This window comes from Spermophilus citellus (assembly GCF_964194105.1).
Source record: "Spermophilus citellus genome assembly, chromosome: 6".
In the NCBI taxonomy this organism is placed as follows: domain Eukaryota; kingdom Metazoa; phylum Chordata; class Mammalia; order Rodentia; family Sciuridae; genus Spermophilus; species Spermophilus citellus.
Genome location: NC_138187.1, coordinates 81,998,546 through 82,025,383, shown reverse-complemented (window position 1 = coordinate 82,025,383; position 26,838 = coordinate 81,998,546). Strand labels below are relative to the sequence as shown.

The window sequence follows — 26,838 nt, the reverse complement described above, 5'->3', positions numbered from 1 at the left end:
ACTGTAATATCTCAGATCCACATTGCAAGAAAGGAAGACACATAGACAACACGAAAAAGCAAGGGAGGAAAGTGCCCCAAACAAACCAGGATACTATAATAACAGAACCCATGGACAGTGAAGTTGATGAAATGTCAGAGAAGGAGTTTGGAATTTCATAATTAAAATGATCTGTGAATTAAAGAATTACCTAAATTACCTTATCTCTTTGTTGGAGCGAACAGGCAAAAATTGTTCACTCCAACAAAGAGATAAGAGCAAATGCAGGTAACAAAAGATTACTTCAAGAGAGAGACTCTGAAAAAAAAGTCAGAAATCCTTGAAATGAAGGATACAATAAATCAAATAAAAAACTCAATAGAAAGCATAACCAACAGACTAGGTCACTTGGAAGAAAGAATGTCAGATAATGAAGACAAAGTATACAATCTGGAAAACAAAGTTGGTCACACAGTGAAGATGGTAAGAAACAATGAACAAAACATCCAAGAATTATGAGACAGCATCAAAAGACCAAATCTGAGTTATTGGGATAGAGGAAGGCACAGAGTTTCAAACCAAAGGAATTCACAATCTCGTCAATGTGATAGTATCAAAAAATTTTCTAAGCATGAAGAACGAATTGGAAAACCAAATACAAGAGACTTACAGGACACCAAATGTACAAAATGACAACAGATCTACACCAAGGCACATTATAATGAAAATGCCTAGCATACAGAATAAGGATAGAATCTTAAAAGCTGCAAGAGAGAGGAATCAGATCACATATAGGGGAAGACCAATTCGTATCTCAGCAAATTTTTCAACCCAGACCCTCAAAGCCAGGAGATCGTGGAACAACATATACCAAGCCCTGAAAGAAAATTGATGACAACCAAGAATCTTATATCCAGCAAAACTAAGCTTTATATTTGATGATGAAATAAAAACCTCCATGATAAACAAAAGTCAAAATAATTTACAACTAGAAACCTGCACTAAAGAACATCCTCAGCAAAATATTCCAAGAAGAGGAAATGAAAAAAAAAAATGATGAAAATCAGCAGAGGGAGGGATTACACTAAAGGAAAATCTAATCAGAGTAGAAACAAAGTCACATTAAATATCAAAAATACACAAAAATGTCTGGGAATACAAATCATGTCTCAGTAATAGTATATGGTCTATTTTAGAGAAGGATCCATGTGCTGCTGAGAAGAAAGTGTATTCTCTCGTTTTTAGGCCTGAATGTTAATGGCCTAAATTCACCAATCAAAAGACATAGACTATTAGATTGAATAAAAAAAGAAGATCCAACAATATGTTGCCTCCAAGAGACTCATCTCATAAAAAAAGACATCCACAGACTGAAGGTGAAAAGCTGGGAAAAATCATACCACTCACATGGACTGCAGAAGCAAGCAGGGGTTTCCATCCTTATAGCAAATAAAATAGACTTCAAGCTAAAGTCAATCAAAAAGGACAAAGAAGGACACTACATACTTTTCAGGGGAACCATACACCAACAAGACTTAACAATTATAAATATATATGCCCCAAACAACGGAGCATCTATGTTCATCAAACAAACTCTTCTCAAGTTCAAGAGTCAAATAGAACACAACACAATAAATTTGGGTGACTTTAACACACCTCTTTCATCACTAGATAGATGTTCCAAACAAAAGCTGCACAAAGAAACTATAGAACTCAATAATACAATCAATAACTTAGACTTAACTGACATATATAGAATATTTTATCCTTCAAAGGGAGAATACACTTTCTTCTTAGCAGCACATAGATCCTTCTCTAAAATAGACCATATACTATGCCACAAAGCAACGCTTAGCAAATATAAAGAATAAGAGATACTACTCTGCATTCTATCAGATCATAATGGAATGAAATTAGAAATCAATGATAAAATAATAAATAAAAGCCACTCCAACACATGGAGATTAAATAATACACTACTGAATGAACAATGGGTTGCACTAGACATCAAGAGAAGATTCAAAAATTTTTGAGGTGAATGAGAATTCAGATACAACATATTAAAATCTCTGGAACACTATAAAAGCAGTTCTAAGAGGAAAGTTCATTGCATGGAGTTCATTCCTTAAAAGAATAAAGGTCAACAAATAAATGACTTAACATTACATCTCAAAGCCCTAGAAAAAGAAGAACAAATCAACACTAAATGCAGTAAAACACAAGAAATAATTAAAATAAGAGCTGAAATCAATAAAATTGAAACGAAAGAAACAATTGAAAAAATCGACAGAACAAAAATTGGTTCTTTGAAAAAATAAATAAAATTGACAGACCCTTAGCCATGCTAATGAAGAGGAGAGAGAAAGCTCAAATTACTAAAATTTGTAATGAAAAAGGAAATATCACAACAGACACTACAGAAATACAGAAGATAATTAGAAATTATTTTGAAAACTTGTACTCCAATAAAATAGAAAATATTGAAGGCATCGACAAATTTCTAGAGTCATATAATTTACCCAAATTGAATCAGGATGATATATACAATTTAAACACATCAATTTCAAATGACAAAATAGAAGATGCTATCAAAAGTCTACCGGATGGATACATGGCCAAGTCCTACAAGACCTTTAAAGAAGAACTAATACCAATACTCTTTAATTTATTTTAGGAAATAGAAAAAAAGGGAGCACTTCTAAACTCATTTTATGAGGCCAATATCCATGATTCCAAACCAGGCAAAGACATACCAAAAAAAGAAAACCTCAGACCAATATCTCTAATGAACATAGATAAAATTCTCAATAAAATTTTGGCAAATTGAATACAAAAACATATCAAAAAGATCATGCACCACGATCAAATGGGATTCATCCCTGGGATGCAAGGTTGGTTCAACATATGGAAATCAATAAATATAATTCATCACATCAATAGACTTAAAAATAAGAATCATATGATCATCTCAATAGATGCAGAAAAAGCGTTTGACAAAACACAGCACCCCTTCATGTTCAAAACATTAGAAAAACTAAGGATAACAGGAACATATCTCAACATTATAAAGGTTATCTATGCTAAGCCCCAGGCCAACATCATTCTAAGTGGAGAAAAATTGAAAGCATTCCTCTAAAAACTGGAACAAGACAGAGATGCCCTCTTTCACCTTTCAATTTAACATAGTTATTGAAACACTGGCCATAGAAATCAGACAGACAAAAGAAATTAAAGGGATATACACACAGGAAAAGAAGAACTCAAATTGGCACTACTTGCTGATGATATGATTCTGTACCTAGAAGACCTAAAAGTTCCACCAGAAAACTTCTAGAAATAGTAAATGAATTCAGCAAATATCAGGATATAAAATCAACACCCATAAATCAAAGGCATTTCTGTATATCAGTGACAAATCCTCAGAAAGGGAAATGAGGAAAACTACTCCATTTACAATTGCCTCAAAAAATTAAAATACTTTGGAATCAACTTAATGAAAGAGGTAAAAGATCTATATAAAGAAAATTACAGAACCCTAAAGAAAGAAGTCAAAGGAGACCTTAGAAGATGGAAAGATCTACCTTGCTCTTGGATAGGCAGAATTAATATTATCAAAATGACCATACTAACAAAAGCATTATACAGATTTAATGCAATTCTGATCAAAATCCCAATGACATTCCTCATAGAAATAGAAAAAGCAGTCATGAAATTCATCTGGAAAAACAATAGACCCAGAATAGCTAAAACAATCCTTGGCAGGAAGAGTGAAGCAGGTGGCATCACTATACCAGATCTTAAGCTATACTGCAGAGCAATAGTAATAAAAACAGCATGGTATTGGCACCAAAACAGAATGGTAGACCAGTGGTACAAAATAGAGGACACAGAGACTAACCCACAAAATTACAATTATCTTATATTATACAAAGCTGTCAAAAATGCATTGGAGAAAGATAGCCTCTTCAACAAATGGTTCTGGGAAATTAGAAATCCATATGCAACAAAATGAAATTAAACCTCTATCTCTCACCATGCACAAAACTCAACTCAAAATAGATCAAAGACTTAGGAATTAAACCAGAAACACTGCATCTAATAGAAGAAAAAGTAGGCCCTAATCTCCATCATGTGGGATTAGGCCTCAACTTCCTTAATAAGACTCATTTGGCGCAAGAATTAAAACTAAGAATCAATAAATGGGATGGACTTAAACTAAAGTTTCTTCTCAGCAAGAGAAACAATCTGTGAGGTGAATAGAGAGCCTACATCTTGGGAGCAAATCTTTATCCCTTACACATCAGATAGAGCACTAATCTCTAAGGTATATAAAGAACTCAGAAAGCAAAACACCAAAAAAAAAAAAAAAAAAAAAACAAATACCCCAATTAATAAATGGGCCAAGGGCCTGAACAGACATTTCTCAGATGATTATGTACAATCAATTAACAAATACATGAAAAAATGTTCATCATCACTAGCAATTAGAGAAATGCAAATCAAAACTATTCTAAATTTCATCTCACTCCAGTCAGAATGGCAGCTATTATGCATACAAACAATAGTAAGTGTTGGAAAGGATGTGGGGGAAAAGGTACACTCATACATTGCTAGTGGGACTGCAAATTGGTACAGCCAATATGGAAAGTAGTATGGAGATTTCTTGGAAAATTGGGAATGGAACTACCATTTGACCCAGCTATCCCTCTCCTGGGTCTATACCCAAAGGACTTAAAAACAGCATACCTAGGACACAGCCACATCAATGTTTATAGCAGCACAATTCACAATAGCTAAACTATGGAACCAACCTAGATGCCCTTCAGTAGATGAGTGGATTAAAAAAAATGCAGCATACATACACAATGGAATATTACTCAGCAATAAAAGAGAATAAAATCATGGCATTTGCCAGTAAGTGGATGGAGTTAGAGAAGATAATGCTAAGTGAAGTTAGCCAATCCCAAATAACCAAATGCTGAATGTTTTATCTGATTATAAGGAGGCTGATTCATAGTGGGGTAGGGAGAGGGAGCATGGGAGGAATAGATGAACTCTAGATAGGGCAGAGGGGTTGGAGGGGAAGGGATGGGGCATGGGGTTAGAAATGATGGTGGAATAATAGACATCATTATCCAAAGTACATATATAAAGACATGAATTGGTGTGAATATACTTTGTATATAAGCAGAGATATGAAAAATCATGCTCTATATGTGTAATAAGAATTGTAATGCATTCTGCTGTCACATATAAATAAAAAAGACTAATTAAAAAAAGTAAAAGAAATAGTGCTGGGGCCTGGCAAGGTGGCACATGCCTGTAATCACCAGTTCAAAGCCAGACTCAGCAAAAGTGAGGTGCTAAGCAACTAAGTGAGACCTTGTCTCTAAATAAAATACAAAACAGGGCTAGAGATGTAACTCAATGATCCAGTGCCACTGAGTTCAATCCCTGGTACTGCGCCCCCCAAAAAGAAACAGTACTGGGGAATGATATTGGCTAAATTATATTATTACATATAATTTGTACATGTACAAATACCTAACAACAAATACCATCAATTTGTACAACTATAATGCACCAATAAAAATGTGGAAAAAAACCAATGGCACAAAAAAATATGCTGCAGTTAAAGAATTTATAGGTAGTTGCATTATAAAAACAGTATCTTCTACCAGTTATTGCAGTGTTTATATGTTATACCAAAGATTCAAAAAAGGAAAGTTGTTATCAGGTTAATCAGTGTGCCACAATGGAGGATTATATTTAAACTATAAGACAAAATAATATTTCTCATAATAGCTAAGCTGAACATTAAAATCAATTCATTAACAATATCAACAATATGCTCTCACTGAAAACAATTTATTATTCAAAGTACCAATTAAACTAAATATGATATATAAAATTGCTTAGGAAAAATCAGTTTCATATAATTAACTTCAGACTAACACTGCAATTAGTAAAGAAAATATGTAGATGTTACCAAATTTTGCAGTGTTTTTATGTGGGAGTTGAAATATGTGTTATACTTCTGCTTTGTTAAATGATTTTGATGGGAGGCATGAGTATAGTTAAAAAGGGAATTGCATTTATATTTAAAGATTCAAATAAGGCTTTTAGAAAACCAAGGTATTTTATTTTTAATCTATAAGGGATAACAGTTTAAAAGTTAACTACTATATATGAAAGAGCCGAGGGGATCCAACATGGCCGCCGACGAGGAAGCAGCGATTCTAATGTCTCCACAGTAACGGGATCAAAAAGACCCTCTGGAACAGCGTCAGTCTACCTACTGAGGAACTTCTAGCAAAATTCCGTGAAGGGGGTCCTGCCGGGAATTGGTAGGTTTATTAAAAGTGTCAGTTTGTGGCCGCCGGGACTCGGGGCCCGGAGACTGCGGTACTTGCCGGAGAGGGGCTGTCGCCTCTCCGACCCCGGGCGCCGCCGGAGCCGCGAGCCGGAGAGACACGGCTGCGGTGCGGCCAGAAGCCGGGAACGCCGGGGGCGGAGAGAGCGACCAGGGCAGCGCTGGCAGTGGAGGCCGGCGGAGAGAGGCATGGGAGCCCGAGGCTGAGACACACCGGAGGGAGCGGAGGGAGAGCCCCGCCATCATCCCGAGATAGCGAGAAGAGGAAGATGGCGGCGGGAAGTGAGTAAGCCTCTCTGTGCTCCGTGCCCCGCGCCGCAGCGTCTGAAAAGCTGAGACAGACAGCTGTGACTCTGCATTAATCCATCCAGCTGAGGCGGCTGGTCAGCCCTTCCCATCCTACGGAGGTGGATGCCTGCCAGGCCTTCGTGGGTAGTGGCCGCAGGTTCCAGGCGGGGCTTGGGAGAGACAGTGGGGACCCGCCTGTTGCGTTGGTCGCCCGGCAGGGGGAGGCGAACTGTCGCCGTTTGCGGGGGACACCACTGTGGCAGAGGGCTTGCGTCACAGGACTGCGGCGAAGAAGATAACTTCATTGAAGCCTGCTGCTACAGGTGTGTAACCCCCTAGCTTTCCCTCTCCACGCATCGGGGAATCCTTAAGGGCCCCTCCCAGCTCTCCCGTGAGTGCTACAGTCAGCCCGAGGGAGTCAGAGGTGAGGCGGGACCCGCAGCATGGAATTGCCGCTCCCGCCAGGGCTAACTGCTGAGGTCTCTTGCACCAGCTACGGGGGAGTGGCTACCGGAGGGCAAGTAAAATTCGCTGAGGATTCTCAGCCCCAAGCTCTACAAACTTAGGGTCTGAGCGAATGGCACACTGGAGGAGTGAGCCCAGTCGTTCATGAAAACAGGGCTCCCGGGAGCAGCAGACCCGGTCTGTAGCCAGTATTGTGGTGAGAAGGGCCTGGCTAGAGGAAAAGTGGAAGTGATTGGACACAAGAGGAGGCCCTAGGCACTCAGGATTGGAGACTCGCCCAGTCTGGGAGGAGCCGCTGCACAGTGATTGGTTCCCGCGTACTGACAGGAGAGACTTGACCTGGTGGGCACAGCGCCACCTAGTGGAAGAGAAGTTAATCAAACTCTAAGACTGCATTTATTAGTTTTTTTTTTTTTGATTTGGGTTTTTCTTTCATCCTCATTTTTCTATCTTGTTTTTTTTTCTTCTTCTTCTTTCTCTTCTAATTTTAATTTTAATTTTTTTTATTATTATTATTATTTTTTAAATTTTTTTTTCTTTTTTTTAGTTCCTATTTCTTTCTTTTGTCTTTTCATTTTTCTTATCCCCCCTTCCTTGAATTCTATCTGCCTACTCTCATTCTCTTTAGTGACTTCTTCCCTTCCCTTCTAATACCTTTCCTCCCAAGCATCAAATAAATTTATAGGAGTAAACAGTAACTCAGCAGTCAAACAGAACAAGAAGCAACATGAGCAGCTTCAAGAAACAAGGAAGAAAAGGAGTACAAACAATGCAGGACAGCCTAAATATTCAGGAGGACCTAGAGTCATCAGAAAAATGGTCATATAAAGACCTCAAGGAACACCTTAGACAGATGGAATGGAACCTTAAAGAGGATACAAGACAGCAAATTCAAGCAGCGAAAGAACACATTGAGAATGAATTACATAAACAGCTAAAAGAAGAAGTTAAGCATCTTTATCAGGAGATAGAGATTATAAAAAATAATCAAACAATAATTCTAGAAATGAAGGAAACGATAAACCAAATTAAAAACTCAATTGAGAGTATCACTAACAGAGTGGAGCAAGTAGAAGCCAGAACGTCAGATAATGAAGACAAAATATACCATCTTGAAAAGAGTCTAGCCAACTCAGAAAGGCTGGTAAAAAATCACGAGAAAAACATCCAAGAGTTATGGGATAACATGAAGAAACCAAACTTACGAGTCATCGGGATAGAAGAAGGTACAGAGATTCAAACCAAGGGAATGAGAAACCTGCTGAATGAAATAATTACAGAAAACTTTCCAGAAATAAAAAAGGAAACAGATATACAAATTGAAGATGCATACAGGACACCGAGCACACAAAATCACAGTAGACCAACACCAAGACACATTGTTATGAAGATATCCAATATACAGAACAAAGAGAAAATATTAAAAGCTACAAGAGAAAGGAGACAGATTACATTTAGGGGTAAACCAATATGGTTAACAACGGATTTTTCATCACAGACACTGAAAGCAAGAAGGTCATGGAACAATGTATTTCAAACTCTGAAAGACAATGGATGCCAACCAAGAATTCTGTATCCAGCAAAATTAAGCTTCAGGTATGACAACGAAATAAAGATCTTTCATGATAAACAAAAGTTAAAAGAATTTGCAGCCAGAAAACCAGCATTGCAAAGCATTTTGAGCAAAACACTACATGAGGAAGAAATGAAAAACAATAACCAAAACCATCAGTGGGAAGTGCCTCGGTAAAGACAGAGAGCAACGGGAAAGATAATCACGGAGAAACAAACTAAATTTTTTTTTAAAAAAAGGATAAACAATCAAACATGGATGGAATTTCAAACCATATATCAATAGTAACTCTGAATGTTAATGGCTTAAACTCTCCAATAAAGCGACATAGGCTGGTATCACGGATTAAAAAAACAAACCCAACAATATGCTGCCTCCAGGAGACACATCTGATTGGAAAAGACATACACAGGCTGAAGGTGAAAGGATGGGAAAAAATATACCACACACACAGTTCTCGTAAGCAAGCAGGGGTGGCCATACTCATATAGAATAAAATTGACTTCAAGACTAAGTTAATCAAAAGGGATAAAGAAGGTCATTATATACTGTTAAAAGGAACCATTCACCAACAAGACATAACAATTATCAATATATATGCACCAAACAATGGTGCTGCGAGATTCATAAAACAAATTCTCCTCAAGTTCAAGAATCAAATAGACCACAACACAATAATTATGGGTGACTTCAACACACCTCTCTCACCATTGGACAGATCCTCCAAACAAAAATTGAATAAAGAAACTATAGAACTCAATATCACAATCAATAACCTAGACTTAACTGACATATATAGAATATATCAACCATCATCAAATGGATATGCTTTTTTCTCAGCAGCACATGGATCCTTCTCAAAAATAGACCATATATTATGCCATAGGGCAACCCTCAGTAAATATAAAGGGGTGGAGATAATACCATGCATTTTATCTGATCATAATGGAATGAAACTGGAAATCAATGATAAAAGAAGGAAGGAAAAATCCTACATCACATGGAAAATGAACAATATGTTACTGAATGATCAATGGGTTACAGAAGACATAAAGGAGGAAATCAAAAAATTCTTAGAGATAAATGAAAATACAGACACAACATATCGGAATCTATGGGACACAATGAAAGCAGTCTTAAGAGGAAAATTCATCGCCTGGTGGTCATTCCTCAAAAAAAGAAAAAAACAACAAATAAATGAGCTCACACTTCATCTCAAAGCCCTAGAAAAGGAAGAGCAAAACAACAGCAAATGTAGCAGAAGGCTAGAAATAATTAAAATCAGAGCGGAAATCAATGAAATTGAAACAAAAGAAACTATTGAAAAAATAACAAAACTAAAAGTTGGTTCTTCGAAAAAATAAATAAGATCGACAGACCTTTAGCCATGCTAACGAAGAGAAGAAGAGAGAGAACTCAAATTACTAACATACGGGATGAAAAAGGCAATATCACAACAGATGCTACAGAAATACAGAAGACAATTAGAAATTATTTTGAAAACCTATATTCCAACAAAATAGAAGATAGTGAAGACATCGATAAATTTCTTAAGTCATATGATTTACCCAGACTGAGTCAGGAGGATACACACAATTTGAACAGACCAATATCAATGGATGAAATTGAAGAAGCCATCAAAAGACTACCAACCAAGAAAAGCCCAGGACCGGATGGGTATACAGCGGAGTTTTACAAAACCTTTAAAGAAGAATTAATACCAATACTTTTCAAGTTATTTCAGGAAATAGAAAAAGAGGGAGCTCTTCCAAATTCATTCTATGAGGCCAACATCACCCTGATTCTGAAACCAGACAAAGACACCTCAAAGAAAGAAAACTACAGACCAATATCTCTAATGAACCTAGATGCAAAAATCCTCAATAAAATTCTGGTGAATCGAATACAAAAACACATCAAAAAAATTGTGCACCATGATCAAGTAGGATTCATCCCTGGGATGCAAGGATGGTTCAACATACGGAAATCAATAAATGTGATTCACCACATCAATAGGCTTAAAGATAAGAACCATATGATCATCTTGATTGATGCAGAGAAAGCATTTGACAAAGTAAAGCATCCCTTTATGTTCAAAACATTAGAAAAATTAGGGATAACAGGAACTTACCTTGACATTGTAAAAGCTATCTATGCTAAGCCTCAGGCTAGCATCATTCTGAATGGACAAAAGTTGAAGGCATTCCCTCTAAAATCCGGAACAAGACAGGGATGCCCTCTATCTCCACTTCTATTCAATATAGTTCTCGAAACACTGGCCAGAGCAATTAGACAGATGAAAGAAATTAAAGGCATAAAAATTGGAAAAGAAGAAGTTAAATTATCACTATTTGCAGATGACATGATTCTATACCTAGAAGACCCAAAAGGGTCTACAAAGAAACTACTAGAACTAATAAATGAATTCAGCAAAGTGGCAGGATATAAAATCAACACGCATAAATCAAAGGCATTTCTGTATATCAGCGACAAAACTTCTGAAACGGAAATGAGGAAAAACACTCCATTCACAATATCCTCAAAAAAAAAAAATACTTGGGAATTAATGTAACAAAAGAGGTGAAAGATTTATATAATGAAAACTACAGAACCCTAAAGAGAGAAGTTGATGAAGATCTTAGAAGATGGAAAAATATACCCTGTTCATGGATAGGCAGAACTAACATCATGAAAATGGCGATATTACCAAAAGTTCTCTATAGGTTTAATGCAATGCCAATCAAAATCCCAACGGCATATCTTGTAGAAATTGATAAAGCAATCATGAAATTCATATGGAAAAATAAAAGACCCAGAATAGCAAAAGCAATTCTAAACAGGAAGTGTGAATCAGGTGGTATAGCGATACCAGATTTCAAACAATATTACAGAGCAATAGTGAGAAAAACAGCATGGTACTGGTACCAGAACAGGCGGGTGGACCAATGGTTTAGAATAGAGGACACAGAGACTAATCCACAAAGTTACAACTATCTTATATTTGATAAAGGGGCTAAAAGCACGCAATGGAGGAAGGATAGCATCTTCAACAAATGGTGTTGGGAAAACTGGAAATCCATATGCAACAAAATGAAACTGAATCCCTTTCTCTCGCCATGCACAAAAGTTAACTCAAAATGGATCAAGGAGCTTGATATCAAACCAGAGACTCTGCGTCTGATAGAAGAAAAAGTTGGCTCCGATCTACAGATTGTGGGGTCGGGCTCCAAATTCCTTAATAGGACACCCATAGCACAAGAGTTAACAACAAGAATCAACAAATGGGACTTAATTAAACTTAAAAGTTTTTTCTCAGCAAGAGAAACAATAAGAGAGGTAAATAGGGAGCCCACATCCTGGGAACAAATTTTTACTCCTCACACTTCAGATAGAGCCCTAATATCCAGAGTATAGAAAGAACTCAAAAAATTAGACAATAAGATAACAAATAACCCAATCAACAAATGGGCCAAGGACCTGAACAGACACTTCTCAGAGGAGGATATACAATCAATCAACAAGTACATGAAAAAATGCTCACAATCTCTAGCAGTCAGAGAAATGCAAATCAAAACCACCCTAAGATACCATCTCACTCCAGTAAGATTGGCAGCCACTATGAAGTCAAACAACAACAAGTGCTGGCGTGGATGTGGAGAAAAGGGTACACTTGTACATTGCTGGTGGGACTGCAAATTGGTGCGGCCAATTTGGAAAGCAGTTTGGAGATTCCTGGGAAAGCTGGGAATGGAACCACCATTTGACCCTGCTATTGCCCTTCTCGGACTATTCCCTGAAGACCTTAAAAGAGCATGCTACAGGGATACTGCCACATCGATGTTCATAGCAGCACAATTCACAATTGCTAGACTGTGGAACCAACCCAGATGCCCCTCAATAGATGAATGGATAAAAAAATGTGGCATCTATACACAATGGAGTACTATGCAGCAATAAAAAATGACAAATCATAGAATTTGCAGGGAAATGGATGGCACTAGAGCAGATTATGCTTAGTGAAGCTAGCCAATCCCTAAAAAACAAATACCAAATGTCTTCTTTGATATAATGAGAGCAAATATGAACAGAGCAGGGAGGAAGAGGGGGAAGAAAAGAGTAACATTAATCAGTGACATGAGATGGGAGGGAAAGGGAGAGATGAGGAAAATTGCATGGAAATGAAGGGAGACCCTCATTGCTATACAAAATTACAAATAAGAGGTTGTGAGGGGAATGGGAAAATAAACAAGGAGAGAAATGAATTACAGTAGATGGGGTAGAGAGAGAAGAAGGGAGGGGAGGGGAGGGGGGATAGTAGGGGATAGGTAAGGTAGCAGATTACAACAATTACTAATAGGGCATTATGTAAAATTGTGGATGTGTAACTGACGTGATTCTGCAATCTGCATTTGGGGTAAAATTGGGGGTTCATAACCCACTTCAATCTAATGTATGAAGTATGATATGTCAAGAGCTTTGTAATGTTGTAACAACCAATAAAAATTTAAAAAAAATTAAAAAAAATAAAATTTGTTATCTTAAAAAAAAAGTTAACTACTATAGCCTTTTAAAAATTAATATACTATAATTAAAGTAATTTCAAGTTATTTTTTCCAAAGGCCTGGGGCAAGCAAAAAAAATGACCCAGCTCTGTGATCTTAAACCACCCACAAGGGCCAAGATGAGAACAACTACAAAGTACAAAAGCTGCTCAAACTGTGGAGCCCTTGTTAAGCCGTGTTGCACAGACACTTTGTATTAATAACAGTTTATCCTCCTTATCCCCTTAAAATTATTTTAAGATAGCATAAAAAATACATAAATGACAAAACATTCACATTTTAATTCCCTCTTCTTTTTTTCCTCTAAATCCTATCAACTTAGAAAATTCATGAACAGAGTAAAATATTATTTATGATTCCACCCAAGATAGCCTATTTTCTTTTAATAGAGTGGACAGCTCAAAGGTTGTCATTAAGTATTAAATTGAATAACTTCAATACTTCTAGAGAAGGTCTTGAATTCCAGACATTTAGGACTAAATAGGTACATGGAAGCTTATATTCTGACTGCCTATTTGCCTCTTCTTTGCTTAAAATAAGGACAATAATGAGGTTACATGAATTAAAAAATAGAAATGATATTTGATAGAATTTTAAAGTTAGAAGTGAGTTCATTTGAGCATGTCATGAGGAGGGACATTTTTGCAAATGTATATGATGGGGAAAGAGGTGGTTAATGAGCTGCAGTTACTGTGCTGGCCATGACCTCAGTTTATTCAGCTGTGGCATAGAGAAGTACATGGAAAAGGTGAACTTGCAATATATTTCACCACTAGGACAATGGAGGCTGAATATCTATTCATTTTTCAGCTTTTTAGAAGCAGGGAAAGACAAGGGATGGTCAGAGTTGGGCTTCAAGACTTGCCTGTAGAGAAGCTCATATCCCTCCACTTGGACTTGCTCAATGAGCAGCAGAACAGGGCCTAGAACCCTTGTCTCCTGGTTCTTGGCTAATGTTCCCTAAATTATGTCCTTGGGCTGAGGGCTTTTCTTTCCTTTTCCCTTCCCTTCCCTTCCCTTCCCTTCCCTTCCCTTCCCTTCCCTTCCCTTCCCTTCCCTTCCCCTCCCCTCCCCTCCCCTCCCCTCCCCTTCCCTTCCCTCCTTCCTTCCTTCCACCTCTTTCCCTCCCTCTATCCCTTCCTTCTTTCCTTCTTCCTTCTATTACTAACAGGCACAGATGAAACTTTGGGAGTATTTTTTTCAAGCAGCAATTGTTTGTAATTTAAACTAATATGTTAATTAGAAGTGAATAGCCTGTGGTAGTAAGAGTTCTACTTGAAAGTGCTTTTTTGTTCCTTCAATTGTTTTGATTGCATGGTTAACATCTGTTGGATGTACCAGGAACTGTGCTAAATGCATTCTGTACATTATCTATATTTGTGAAGGTTTTATTATAGAACTTTTAACTCTTTTTAAAAGGAGGGAGATAGAATTCTGAATGCTAAAATTTCAAACTTGGATCAGAGAAATTTATGGGAATGCTGAGACTTTAAATCAGATGGTGACCTGGTTATTCTATTCTCTTACCCACTCATTGCTAGATAACTCTCTGAGGCAAGACTGCTGTGAATAGGCACACATTTTTAGGTTCACTTTTCTTTGTTGCTTCTCTTCACATATTTCTATAACTTGGACCAAGTTTTTTTTTTTCCCACAGACACTACTGCATATTAAGTAGTAAGTGTAGAGAAAATAGGCTTTTCTCTTTCTTTCTGACATATACATTTAGAATTTTAAAAGATTGATATGGGGTGACAGAACATTCACAAAATCCAGAGACTTCAGAATCTTAAAGAAGTGGAGAGCTCACAAAGACAGATTAAGATAAGAGACCCTTAGGGGATAAGGTCAAGGTCAGAGTGGCTTGTTGTATATTCCATAATATTTCTTTCATTTCCCCATCCCTGCCATGTACACAAACATTATTATTTGGGTAGGGAGCAAAATTTGGAATTACTTACTATGATTTACAAGTGTATTTTAAATTTCTGATCTTTTATGAAAGCCTAACAGCATTGACAATTTATTTGCCTTTGCTTGGATTATATCACTAGAAATTCACAAATAGCTTTTCAACAATTAACTTGAGTATTTTTTGAATGATTGTAGTGAGGGTTGTTGGTTATTTATTTATTTACATTCTACCTCTATAGGAAAATGTTTTATTTCTTTGAGATGGGGGTTATTTGAATGATGCTAAAGGGAAAACAGAAAGAATAAATTAGTTTATTTTATACCTTAATGTTTTACTTCCAGCACCATATTTTTGTCTTTTGGAAATTAAAGAAAGTTTACCTTCCTTAGAAGTTAGCATAATTTTGCAGCTTATAAAATTGTTGAGACTATTTGGTGATTTAAGTTTGGTTTAGGAAATTGCTTGACTTCCGAATAATTTTAATGAGGTCATCAAAAAAAAACCTGTTGTTGTTTTTTTTTGGCCAATGGTTTCTTTCTTATTAAAGTTATCCCAAGGTTTGACTACTACTGGGAATGGTTTTGGTGAGCTGAAAAAGGGAAGACCTTCAAATCTTTCTGTTCCTACATATTAAACCTCTTCTCAGAGGAAATGATAGTGCCAGACTCTTCTCTTTAGTATTAGTATACTTCTATTTAGTATTACTATTAGAAATCAGAATGGATAGGGATATAACACCACTTTGAAACTTACAGCAACATGAACTAACAGTTTGTTATTTCAACTGATATTTCTTTCAACACAAGGAAAAGGACCACTCAAATATTTCTGACAACTGAGTTAATGTATGGGTTATCTCTCTTCAAGCAACAAAAGATTTTCTTCTTCTTCTTCGTCTTTTTTTCACCTTTAAAATCCTAGGGTTTCACAGGGATTTGTGCTATAGAATCGATCTAAAAGGTCCCCCAGAGGTCCTGAGTTCAAGGCTTGGTGGCCAGCCTGTGGCACTATTAGTAGATGGTAGACTCTTTAAGGGGTAGGGCCTAGTGGGAGGATTTAGTCACTGTGCTCATGCCCTAGAAGGGGACTGTGGCACTGGAGTTATATCCCAAGACAATCTCTACTATTATGTCAGGATTTTATTAACTTCCAAAATTAAAGTATTAATAAATTATTCTTTCTTTCTTACTCTAGCATTATATAACTGACTATTCCTTAAAGAAGTAGAATATTTTTCAGAAGAGGTAATATATAAGTAACAAAATAACTCCCACATTGATTGTTTTGAAAGCAAATAAGCAAGCCCTTGATAGTTTCTAATGATGTGGCCCAAGCCAAAGCAAACTGTTAGAGAGGTCAGGCTTTTACCCTTTGGACGAAAAATTTTAAAGTATTTAAAAAATAGTAAAAAGTAATGCAGCATAAATGAAGGCATAGGGTACATTAGAATACAATGCAATAAAATGTATGTAATGAACCTGAATCAAGAGCATTAAGACAGATGAAGTTTCATATATTTTCCTCAATACTCATTAAATGGTACTTCTTTCACATCTCATCTGTCATAATGTCACCTAATCTTCTAGATAATTAAGTGTTTAAATCCTTAGAAACACTAGCTATTTCAGAATTTCCCTCACAACACAGTAAAAGAGTCACTAAATTTGTCTCAGTTCCTTCTAAACATTGGCATATGACTAATTAAATTACAGAACACCATGTCTATTACACATATTTAAAATATTATACCAGGAGGGAGGAGTACAAAGAAGAATATGTCAATGAAAATGAATTAAGATCATATTTTCTGTAGTAAAAATATTCCATGTAAAATTCACAGTAACTAGTGGGATAATCCATGTCAGAATTTACTAAGAGCACAAATATTTTAAAATTCTCAAATCGAATGTGAATCCAAGCCTTTCACTCCTGTTCAATTATTGCTTAGATTTTTCTCTACGTCTTTCTTTCCAACTTGGTGAAGACAATTTGTAACAAGGGTTGTCACACTCTAAGGAATTTCCAAGTTTTAAGACAGCTTAGGCATTGATGGAGTTAATTTATAACAGGGCCTTTGTGAGGGAATAATTATTACAACATAAAAATGCTGTTGAGAAGAGCTAGGCCATATTAGTGAGATGTAAAAATAGAATAACAGAAAATAGCAGATGATAAAGAGAGGCCTACACAGAGTGTGCTGTCTATATTCTTGAGCTAGGTTAGAAAAGGCACTAATAACAACTTTAGTCTCAATTATGTTCCATTTCATCACATTTTATTATCATTACCTAACTTCCAGAAGAAACTGAAAACTTAGGCAAGTTCAGTGGCTGCTTAAGTTTGCACTCAAGTCTGACAGATTTAGCCACGAAGTAGAAGTTATAAGTGTTCTTGACATTATCATCTATTAGTCACTTTTTTGCAGTCGATTTCTTTATTATAGGTAAAGTAAAAATGTGCTCACTTATTCTAATTTTTCTTGGTTACTGGAACTATTTCAGATCTTCAATATGTTCTAAATGTGGAATAGAAATTGAGAGCCATCCAACTACATATACCAAAGTATAAAGTCCATATATTACCACCTCTGCTATTCATGTATCCAAGTCTGAAAGCACTGTATTGGAGGATACTGTCCAGGATATCTAAATGTAAGTGTGAAAACATGCCTCTACGAGGGAAATCATAAAGGTTAGTTCAGGCTCGAGAAGTCAATGCTACTTGCTTGTCTGTCTGTAGTAGTAGTTAGGAAACTCATAGGGAATAATGTTATGACTTCTTAATATGACAAATTTTAATGCTATTGTGAAAAATTCTGAACACGAACAATTGATTGTCAAGTTATTGCTATATTTAGAAAAATATCTGGCAATCCTACTAGCTACATTTTTCAAAATAAGTATAACTTGGGACTTTTTTTCATTAATTTAGGAAAACATTTCCAAGTTTCAGCTCCTTCATCTATGGCACAGATTTTTCAACAGAAGCACATAAATTGTATTCTACTTCAATATTTGCAATTATACTTTATAATACTTTTCATATTATAACTTTCATTTACCATGCCAAGTTTGTATCAATCTATTATGTGGATTGTTATGGAAATCAAGGTAGAGTTTCAAAACCTAGTTGGGGATTGCCAATTTATACAGATTGCTCAAAAATACCTCCCTAAATTTATCATTAAAATGAAATGGAGGACAATTGTCTTAACTTCTAAGTTTTTAGATTTAATGAATTTCTTTATCTTTGTCTAATTCTCACAACATAAAATATCTAAAGAGAAAGGAAGCTGTGCTCATTTTTTGTTCTTCTAGCAAATATTTATCAAGAGCCTACAACTGACAGATAATTTGTTAGATGTCAGGGATACAGAGTGAAGCATTTAACATGAAATGTGCACATATCTAGGTTGGGAGAGGAAACAGGGATGAGCTAATGGAGGAATACTTTGTTTTGCCTTTAGTACTCTACATAAAATATATTTAAATGTACTTAAAAATCAAAGTCCTGAATCAAATAATAAGTCCTACATTATTATTTGAGATACAAATAGTTCTCAAAGAAGTATGCAGTTTAACTCTTAATAGAAATTCTAATTTGATCTAGAAATACTTTGGAACATACAAATTTTAAAATTCTCTTTCTACCATATAAATATTTTTTTAAAAAAGTAAAACTGAGTACTGTAAAATGTTTCTCACATTGTCCAAAATCCATCTGTCTTCCACAGTTGCAGCATTTTATATCCTTATTTGCTTTCCATTAAAGTACATCTCACAAGTTTTTATACAGAACAATGATTTTTGAAAATTATAAATAGACATAAATAACAATAGGATTCTGAAAGTATTTTTTCCCTTCTATGTTTCTAATCACTTCCTCAAAGAGAAATTGAAGCTTATAGAGACTCAGAAAATTTTCCAAGTTGTTTTCTCTACCTCCCTATTTCTTTCTAAAATATTGTGGTAGGAAAATCATGCATATGAGCAGTTCTGGAATATCTGTGTGCAATAAAGCAAAATCAGAAAAGATCATTCTTTAATTTTATGGTCTACATTTTTTTTTAATCTAGGGCCACTTAACCACTGAGCTACATCTTGAGCCCTTTTAATATTTTTCTTTAGAGGCAGGGTCTTACTGAGTTGCCTAGGGCCTTACTAAGTTGCTGGATCTGGCTATGAACTTGTGATCCTCCTGCTTCAGCCTCCTGAGCCACTGGGATTACAGGCATGCACCACTGTGTCAGGCTTATGATCTACATTTCTAACTAGAGCTCTACTTCAGTGGAAAAAGGAGAATTTTGCTCTTCCAGTCATTTATTTTGTACTAATAAATCACATCATTTTATACTGGTAAAGCTGACCCAGATTAAAGCTTGCTAATATATTTTCCTTCCCTCTCTCCTTCCTTCCTTCCCTTCCCTTCCCTTCTTTTCCTTCTTTCGTTTTTAATTGACTCCTGAAACTAATGGGAGTCTACACAACTTCTTGGTGATTTCCCACAGTCTCAAGGTAAAACCCATCTCTTCCTCTCCACAGCCCTTATTTTACATAAAAACATTTCTGCACAAAATTGGAAGGAAAATTTATCTTTCAGTATAAATTTTCAAGTTGACTGAAGATATATAAATTTATTCTTGAATGACAATCTCTGAATATTAAAAAAATCTAATGGTAAACAGCTACTTTAAGAAACTGGTATGTAGAACTAAAAAAGAGGCTTTTGCTACACATTGGAAAACATCAAATTAAGAGAGATTAGATGTAGAATATCTTAATGTTACATGCTGAAAGAGAAATACATGAAAATTGATATAGGATAGTGTAAAAAAAATATAGCAGCAGGGTATGGTGGCACACACCTGTAATCCCAGCGGCTCAGGAAACCCAAGCAGGAGGATTGCAACTTCAAAGCCAGCCTCAGCAACTTAGTGAGGCTCTATGTAACTTAGCAAGACCCTGTCTCAAAATAAAAAGGGCTGGGGATGTGGTTCAATGGTTAAGTGTCCCTGGGTTCAATCCTCAGTACCAAAAAAAAAAAAAAAAAAAAAAAATTACAGCAACCTCCTGGCTCATATTTTCAACAGTCCTAAATTGACAGGACAAAGACACTGATAGGGAGATAATGAAAACATCACCACCCAACAATTTAACTTCCTCTTGCTTCTAGGTCCCTGTACCCTTATCACTAAAGTCTTGATTTTCTGAGATCCTAATGTTATCACCTAACACCTTTGGGAGTAGTCTTGAATTCCTGTCTCTCAAGTCTTGCTACTTCTGCCTAATTCCTAAAGTCATGACCTAAACTCTGGCTCCATCATTCCTCTCTTTTAGTTTCTCTAACCTTCTTACCTGAATGGAGACCTGGTTCTAGCTAAGGAGCTGAATTCACTGCAGCCCTCTCAAGCTGTGCATCTTCATTCTGTTCTGAGTGACCTCCCTCAGAAATGGGAAGTAGGATCAGTCCCCTTTGCTCTCTAGGTATTCTTTCCCAGAATTATCCAGAATTAATGTATAAAAAATACCCATTGCTTTTTATAGTTCCCTTCTCACTAGTAGAAAAAAAATTGCTACCTATTGAAGTTTTTTTTTTTTCTTCTCTGAAGGAGGGCAGAATTTAGTGGATGTATACTTATGCACTGCTTAATGTTGGGGATGCATTCTGAGAAATGTGTTAGGCAATTCTATCATTGTGTGAACACCATGAAGTGTACTTACACAAGCATATATGGATAGGTTAGTCACTTGATGTGGCATTAAGAGACTCAGTAAAAATGAGATTCATAAAACTGTTTCTCAAGCAACACAGCATAATGTTTTGCAGTAAACTTTAAGTATAAGGAGCATACTCTAAAATAACAATGAAAAGTATTTTATAGTAAATACATAATCCAGTAGCAGTCATTTATGATCATTATCAAATTTTAGCTTCTGTACATAATGGTGTATGGCAAATGACTCGCAGTAGAATAGGTCTGTTCATACAAGCATCCCTATAAACACATGAGTCATGTGCTAAACTATGATGTTTGATGGCTACTACATTAGTAGGTAATAAATTTTCAGCTCCATTATAATCTTATGGGATCACCGTTGAATATACAGACTGCCATTAACCCAAACATTATAACATGGCATGTGACTGTAAAATGAATATGTTCTGTGATACTGAATAGCTATTGGACGAGTAGTAGTTAAGTAAATGAGTTAGGAACATTGTAGTCAGAATGGAATTCTTCAGTGATTGATTGTGGAAGTAGGAGAGCTTAAAATGGCAAAAAGGTTATATAAAGTAGGAGAGATCACTGGAAATCAAGGGATTAAAGTATTGGTTCAGAGTGGCACAGGTTTAGATGTCTGCTAACATCATGTGTGGGAGAAAAGATATGAGTAAGTATGGATATAAGAAGATTTCCAGATACATAGGCAAGAATTTTAAGATCTGATGGCTCTTATTTATTTCTTTTTCAAGCAGAGGTCATTTGCAAAGAGAAAAAGAAACATGGACAGTTTGGAGGAAAGACATGAGACTTGAAATAATCATTATAAGAATGTTCCAGGGGTCCTTCATCAGGGGGAACTGTAAGAATGTTATGAAACAGCCAGAGTTGGACTGAGATTAGTGATCATTATATTGTAGGAAGTTCATCTGATTACTTCCTTGGAGTAAATGTTTCTATATGTTAGAGAACTGTGAGATTCACCTGGAGTGCTTATTAAGCACAGATTGCTGGGCTCTAGGTCCCAGAGCATCTGACTGAGAAAGTCTGGAATGTGGCCCCAAACTACATTTCTAGTAAGTTCCCAGTTGATGCTGCTCATGGGGCCATGCTTTCAGGATCAGTGTTTTAAAGCTTTCTCCTTGTAATAATTCCAACCCACACTCTGGATTTGGTACATTTGTCTTTTTAAAAAAATACATCCTGAAAGCAATCAAGATTGAATTTACTGATACCTCATATCACTTTCCTGGTTTTCTAAACTCCTTTTAAATATTTTCAATAAACAGCCATCTAGCATCATTACAAATACAATGTATTTCAACTCTTTTCTACTTAGACATTTCCTTCATGCTTCATACAATTCCCACCCACCTCCATCTGCCACTATTCCTATCAAATGGAATGTTCTTTACACCTCTTTATAATAGCCTAAATATTATCCATGGCTCAAGGAGCCTCTTTATAAAGATTTCTTGATTTTGGTCCAAACTCTTGCCTTCCTTAATTGAACTATTAATGCATCAAGAGTTTTTGACACATAATTGTGCTTCTTAATAATTTGTGACAAACCTTATTTATTTACATTAACCAATGGTAAGTGACTTGATGAAAGAAATACGGTCTTTAAACATTGTATATCTCCACAAAAGTGTTCAACACAGCACTATAAGAACTATAGGTACCCAGTGAATCTTGTTAATGGTATATAATTCTTAGTTTTCAATAAAGTTTATATAAGATGAATTACAGAATGTTGTCAATTTTATATTCCTATATATGTCTACATATAGAAATATATATATACTATTCAGAGAGCAATATAAACTTTAAAAAGTTCTTGACATCTTAAAGCCAATGTGTAAAAAATGCTAGGTAGATAGGTTATACTATCTGCTTGTTTGTGTTACACGTGTATTTTGAGTTTTATTTTTAATAAAATAGCAGAAAACTAGTGGACCTTTTCTTTATAACAATACAAGGAAATGACTTTTCTTACTTTGGTTAACTTGCACCCAAAAGTATAAAATAAGGAGTCAGAAGCTTCTACCATGTAGAAATTTTATACTAATTGATTTATTTTCATGATAATACTAAAGTCAAATCAGAATTGCTTTCTACCTTACTTTCTGCTTTATTTTCTGAAAGCCATATTGTTCAAGATACAATGATAAAGTAAATATATTGTAATTATAACCCTTCCCTTTATATGCCCACATTACTTCATTTGAGAGATTCAGTTTCATAGAATTCTAAAATATTTTGCCCAGAAAAATATTCTACATTTGAATTGTAATCTAATAAATGTATGTATTTATTAGATATGTTTGTATCTAATGTTAGTATTTTTTAAATGTTGATGGACCTTTATTTATTTATATGTGGTACTAAGAATCAAGCTCAGTGCCTCACACATGCTAGGCAAGTACTCTGCCACTGAACCACAACCCCAGCCCCTTTATTTTTTGTGTACTACCCTCAAAATTAAGTACTGTTCTACGTTTATTGAGGGAACAACAACAAAATAATAAAGAATTTTCTTTTATTATTTGTTTTTTGTATCTCTGTATTGTTATCTCTGTATTACATCTCTATTATTTTTTAAAAATTGGAGTGCCAGAAAAGTATTTTTAACCTAAGTCATGATGTGGTTCTTCTACTTTCTCCAGTTTCTTTGCCACATACCACTGGCAACCCTACCCAATAGCATGGCTTGATCTTTGTGTAATACTGAATCTCTAGAGAACAACTGATAAATTTTCTTTAGAGATAAGCATAGGAAAGAATAATGAATCTGAAGTTTTGCAGAGGCAATCTCTTCACAAAAAGTACTCTACATACCAAATCTGATATCTCACAGGACTAAAAGTATAGAAAAATATTGACATGCTTCTTATTTTTCCTTCCAACTAAACATATAAGTCAAGATAATAACAATTAGTAATCAAAATGGAGGCCAATTGATAAGATGGAAAACAGAAAATCTCTATGCACACAAAAGTTGCCTTTATTCACAGCATTTCTCAATTCTGATTTACCTGATTATGTTTTTGTTTTTTTTAAACAAAGCTACATACCTTTGAAAAAGAATGGAAACTTCTGGAAAAAGTTTGTATTCCATAAGTCATCAGGCTCATTTTCATAATTTTGTTCAACCAAGACCATATTAGGTAAAATTTCTTTATGTTTCATGAAAATATTTGGCAAAGCTTTAAAGAAGTCAATTTTAATGCTACTAAAAAAAAAGGACAAGACAATCACATGGAACCAGTCAGTTATCACATACCAACTGCTGTCATGTAATCCCAGCGGTCAATGAGGCACATATTGAAGATGAGGTGATCAGATGTTTGCCCCTGGCCAATAAGTGAAATCTGCCTCTCCAAATTCTGGCATACTGATGAAGTCCAGCCAATGAGAAACCAGAATACTACCAAGAGTATTACTGCCAGCATCTTCATGACCCGGCCACCAGTCATGTATGGAATTCGTTGTGCTGTTCGTGAAAGAAACACCTTCAAAACCCTAGAAACACAGAAGATCAAACGTGAAAGTAAACCTAACAGAAAGTAAAACTCTAAAATAAAATATCTTATTTTTCTATCTAAAATTTAAAGCCACCAAAATTCAAGTGTACAAAGTTTAAACATGAGAAAAACCAGAAACACTTTGTTCATGTTTTTATTTCATTTTAGTTTACCTTCCAATAGTTGAACAAATATATTCATTAGAAGCCACTGGGTCAACAAATTCATATCTGATGGAATTCTTTTGAACATGTCTTATTATTTCAAGAAAAATTCTGAAGACTTAGAAAAGTCTGTAGAAAAACATTACCCAAATAACAGGGTTTCTGGAGGATCAAAAATGGTTCTGAAAGTAAGCAGTTGGCTTTTAAAACATTATATTAAGTTAAATTCTTCCTCGAACCAATTATTTGTTTTCATAAAAGAGTATCATCAAAAATATTTTCTGGACAAAATTCCACAGTCATTTTACCACATTACCAAAAATAATAATAAATAATTATAAAAACAATGAGGGATATTTAAGCACTAGGTTAATTGCATTAGATCATTAAATTAATGAAGGAGATTGGGATGATATAAGAAATGTGATTTTTAAAAATTTGGAGTATTTTCTGTATACATGACTCAAACTGCCAGTGTTAAGAACTATTGGATTAAATGCTATGTTAGAATTGTTCCTTATTTAAATATTGTAGAAAGTCAAAATCCAGCCTTATTATAGGAATCCTTTATCTAGCTCATTCTTCACTTTCATCCATAGAATATTCTCAGCTGATTTTAACTCTTTACCACCAGTCTGACATTTTTTTTTCACAAAATTTTGGTTTAACTTAAATCAACATATAGGGATAGTCCATAAACTTATAAATCTAGGAAGATTTTACATTCAGATTTCTTCTAAAACAATTTTTAGATTCTTATTCCTATTTAAAGAACCCACACATCATGAATCCAATGTAACTACTACAACATAGTGTAGCAGACAATGCATTTTGGTGATTTAGGCTAAAAAGAGAACAACAAAAATCTAAATATCAGACCCATAGTCAAAGAAGAGGCCTTATTTCAAAAAGAGTGGTAAAGTATTACATAATGCCTTTTTGTTTAACCAACCTTATAAATGAATTGACCAAGTATTACTCTTAATTATTTTGGATAAGAAATCTTTCATTGTAATTAGCAGATCAAAAGACTCAAAAGAACTCCACAAAAAATGGCAGAAATATTTTGGAAAATTAATATTTTTGCAAGTTCCAGTATTATTTCTGCAGGAGAAACATGCTATGCATGTTTCACTAGGCATGCCTCACTGTGAACATATAATCATTTCTGGTTATAACTGGATGAGTTCTAAATTGGGAATGACTAAGGCTCTCAACAGAGAAAACCTGACCTATTTTTCTGATCTTCTATATTTTATCTAGGGAAAAAATACTATTACAAATTCTAGCTTTACTCTTAATTAGAATATCTACAGGATAATTATAATGAACAAATAGTAACAATCATGCATTAGCTACCTGGGCAACAAGGGAGGCATAAGATATGATTATTATCTTCTAAAAGCTTGCAATCTAACTCAAAATAAGTCTGAAATTGCTAATATTTGAAACAACATAAATAGTACATGTTGTATGTAGCTAGTAAGTCTACTACCCTAATACAACATGTGGTATTTCATCTGAACCTTGATAGACATCAATGCATAGAAATGGGAGAAAATAAACAAGGTAGGAGGTATTCTGGTTGAAGGGAATCACAAAGTACAAGCAGAAAAATACCAGTTATCTTTGAGGATGGTGGGTAGAACTGCTTGGAAGGAAGAGTTTGATCCCTGATATCCAGGAACTCCTAGGGAGTTTCAAGTTATACAAGGAATTTTTATAAGGTTGAAAAACCACTGCCTTAGAGAAAAGTAGTTATTATCTACATTTTATTTCCATGGCAAAATGTAGAAAATAAATCATTTTCTGACACTTGAAGATTTTTATAATCCTCACTGAAACACTAAAACTCAGTTAATAGTGAGTTCATTAAATAACTATTTCCTCAATCAAATGAACTTTGATTGCAGAATGAATCTATAAGATCTAATTTTGGTAATCTTTTAATCAAGAAATTCTACTTCTAAATTATCAGAAATGTTGATGTTTCCCACATGACTCTTTGGGTATTTATTGTACATCCTGAGAATTCAAGATTGCCATAGATCCTATAATCTCATCTCCAGAGATGTAAAAGCAAAAGCTAAGACCAAGCCCTCATGATTGATTTTACTGGCTCTCAAATAATAGGAAGTATTATACAAGTATGTATTTAAACCTATGTATTTCAGTATATTGGTTTTTGTAACATGGGATAAGATGCACTTTTCTAGCACTACCTTAAAGTAAAATGAGAACCTTCTGCTATACCTTTAAAATATATGAGC

The 26,838-nt window shown here is 35.1% G+C and overlaps 1 protein-coding gene across 1 annotated transcript in view; it reads right to left on the bottom strand.

Annotated features, from left to right (window-relative positions):
• Positions 1-26,838, bottom strand: part of GPR158 (G protein-coupled receptor 158) — a gene marked incomplete at both ends in the record, with an annotated part of 431,513 nt that overhangs the window by 13,853 nt on the left and 390,822 nt on the right. The window contains one exon of the mRNA XM_081298275.1: positions 24,164-24,402. Coding sequence (XP_081154401.1) covers positions 24,164-24,402 — 239 coding nt within the window. The remainder of the gene's footprint in view (positions 1-24,163; positions 24,403-26,838) is intronic.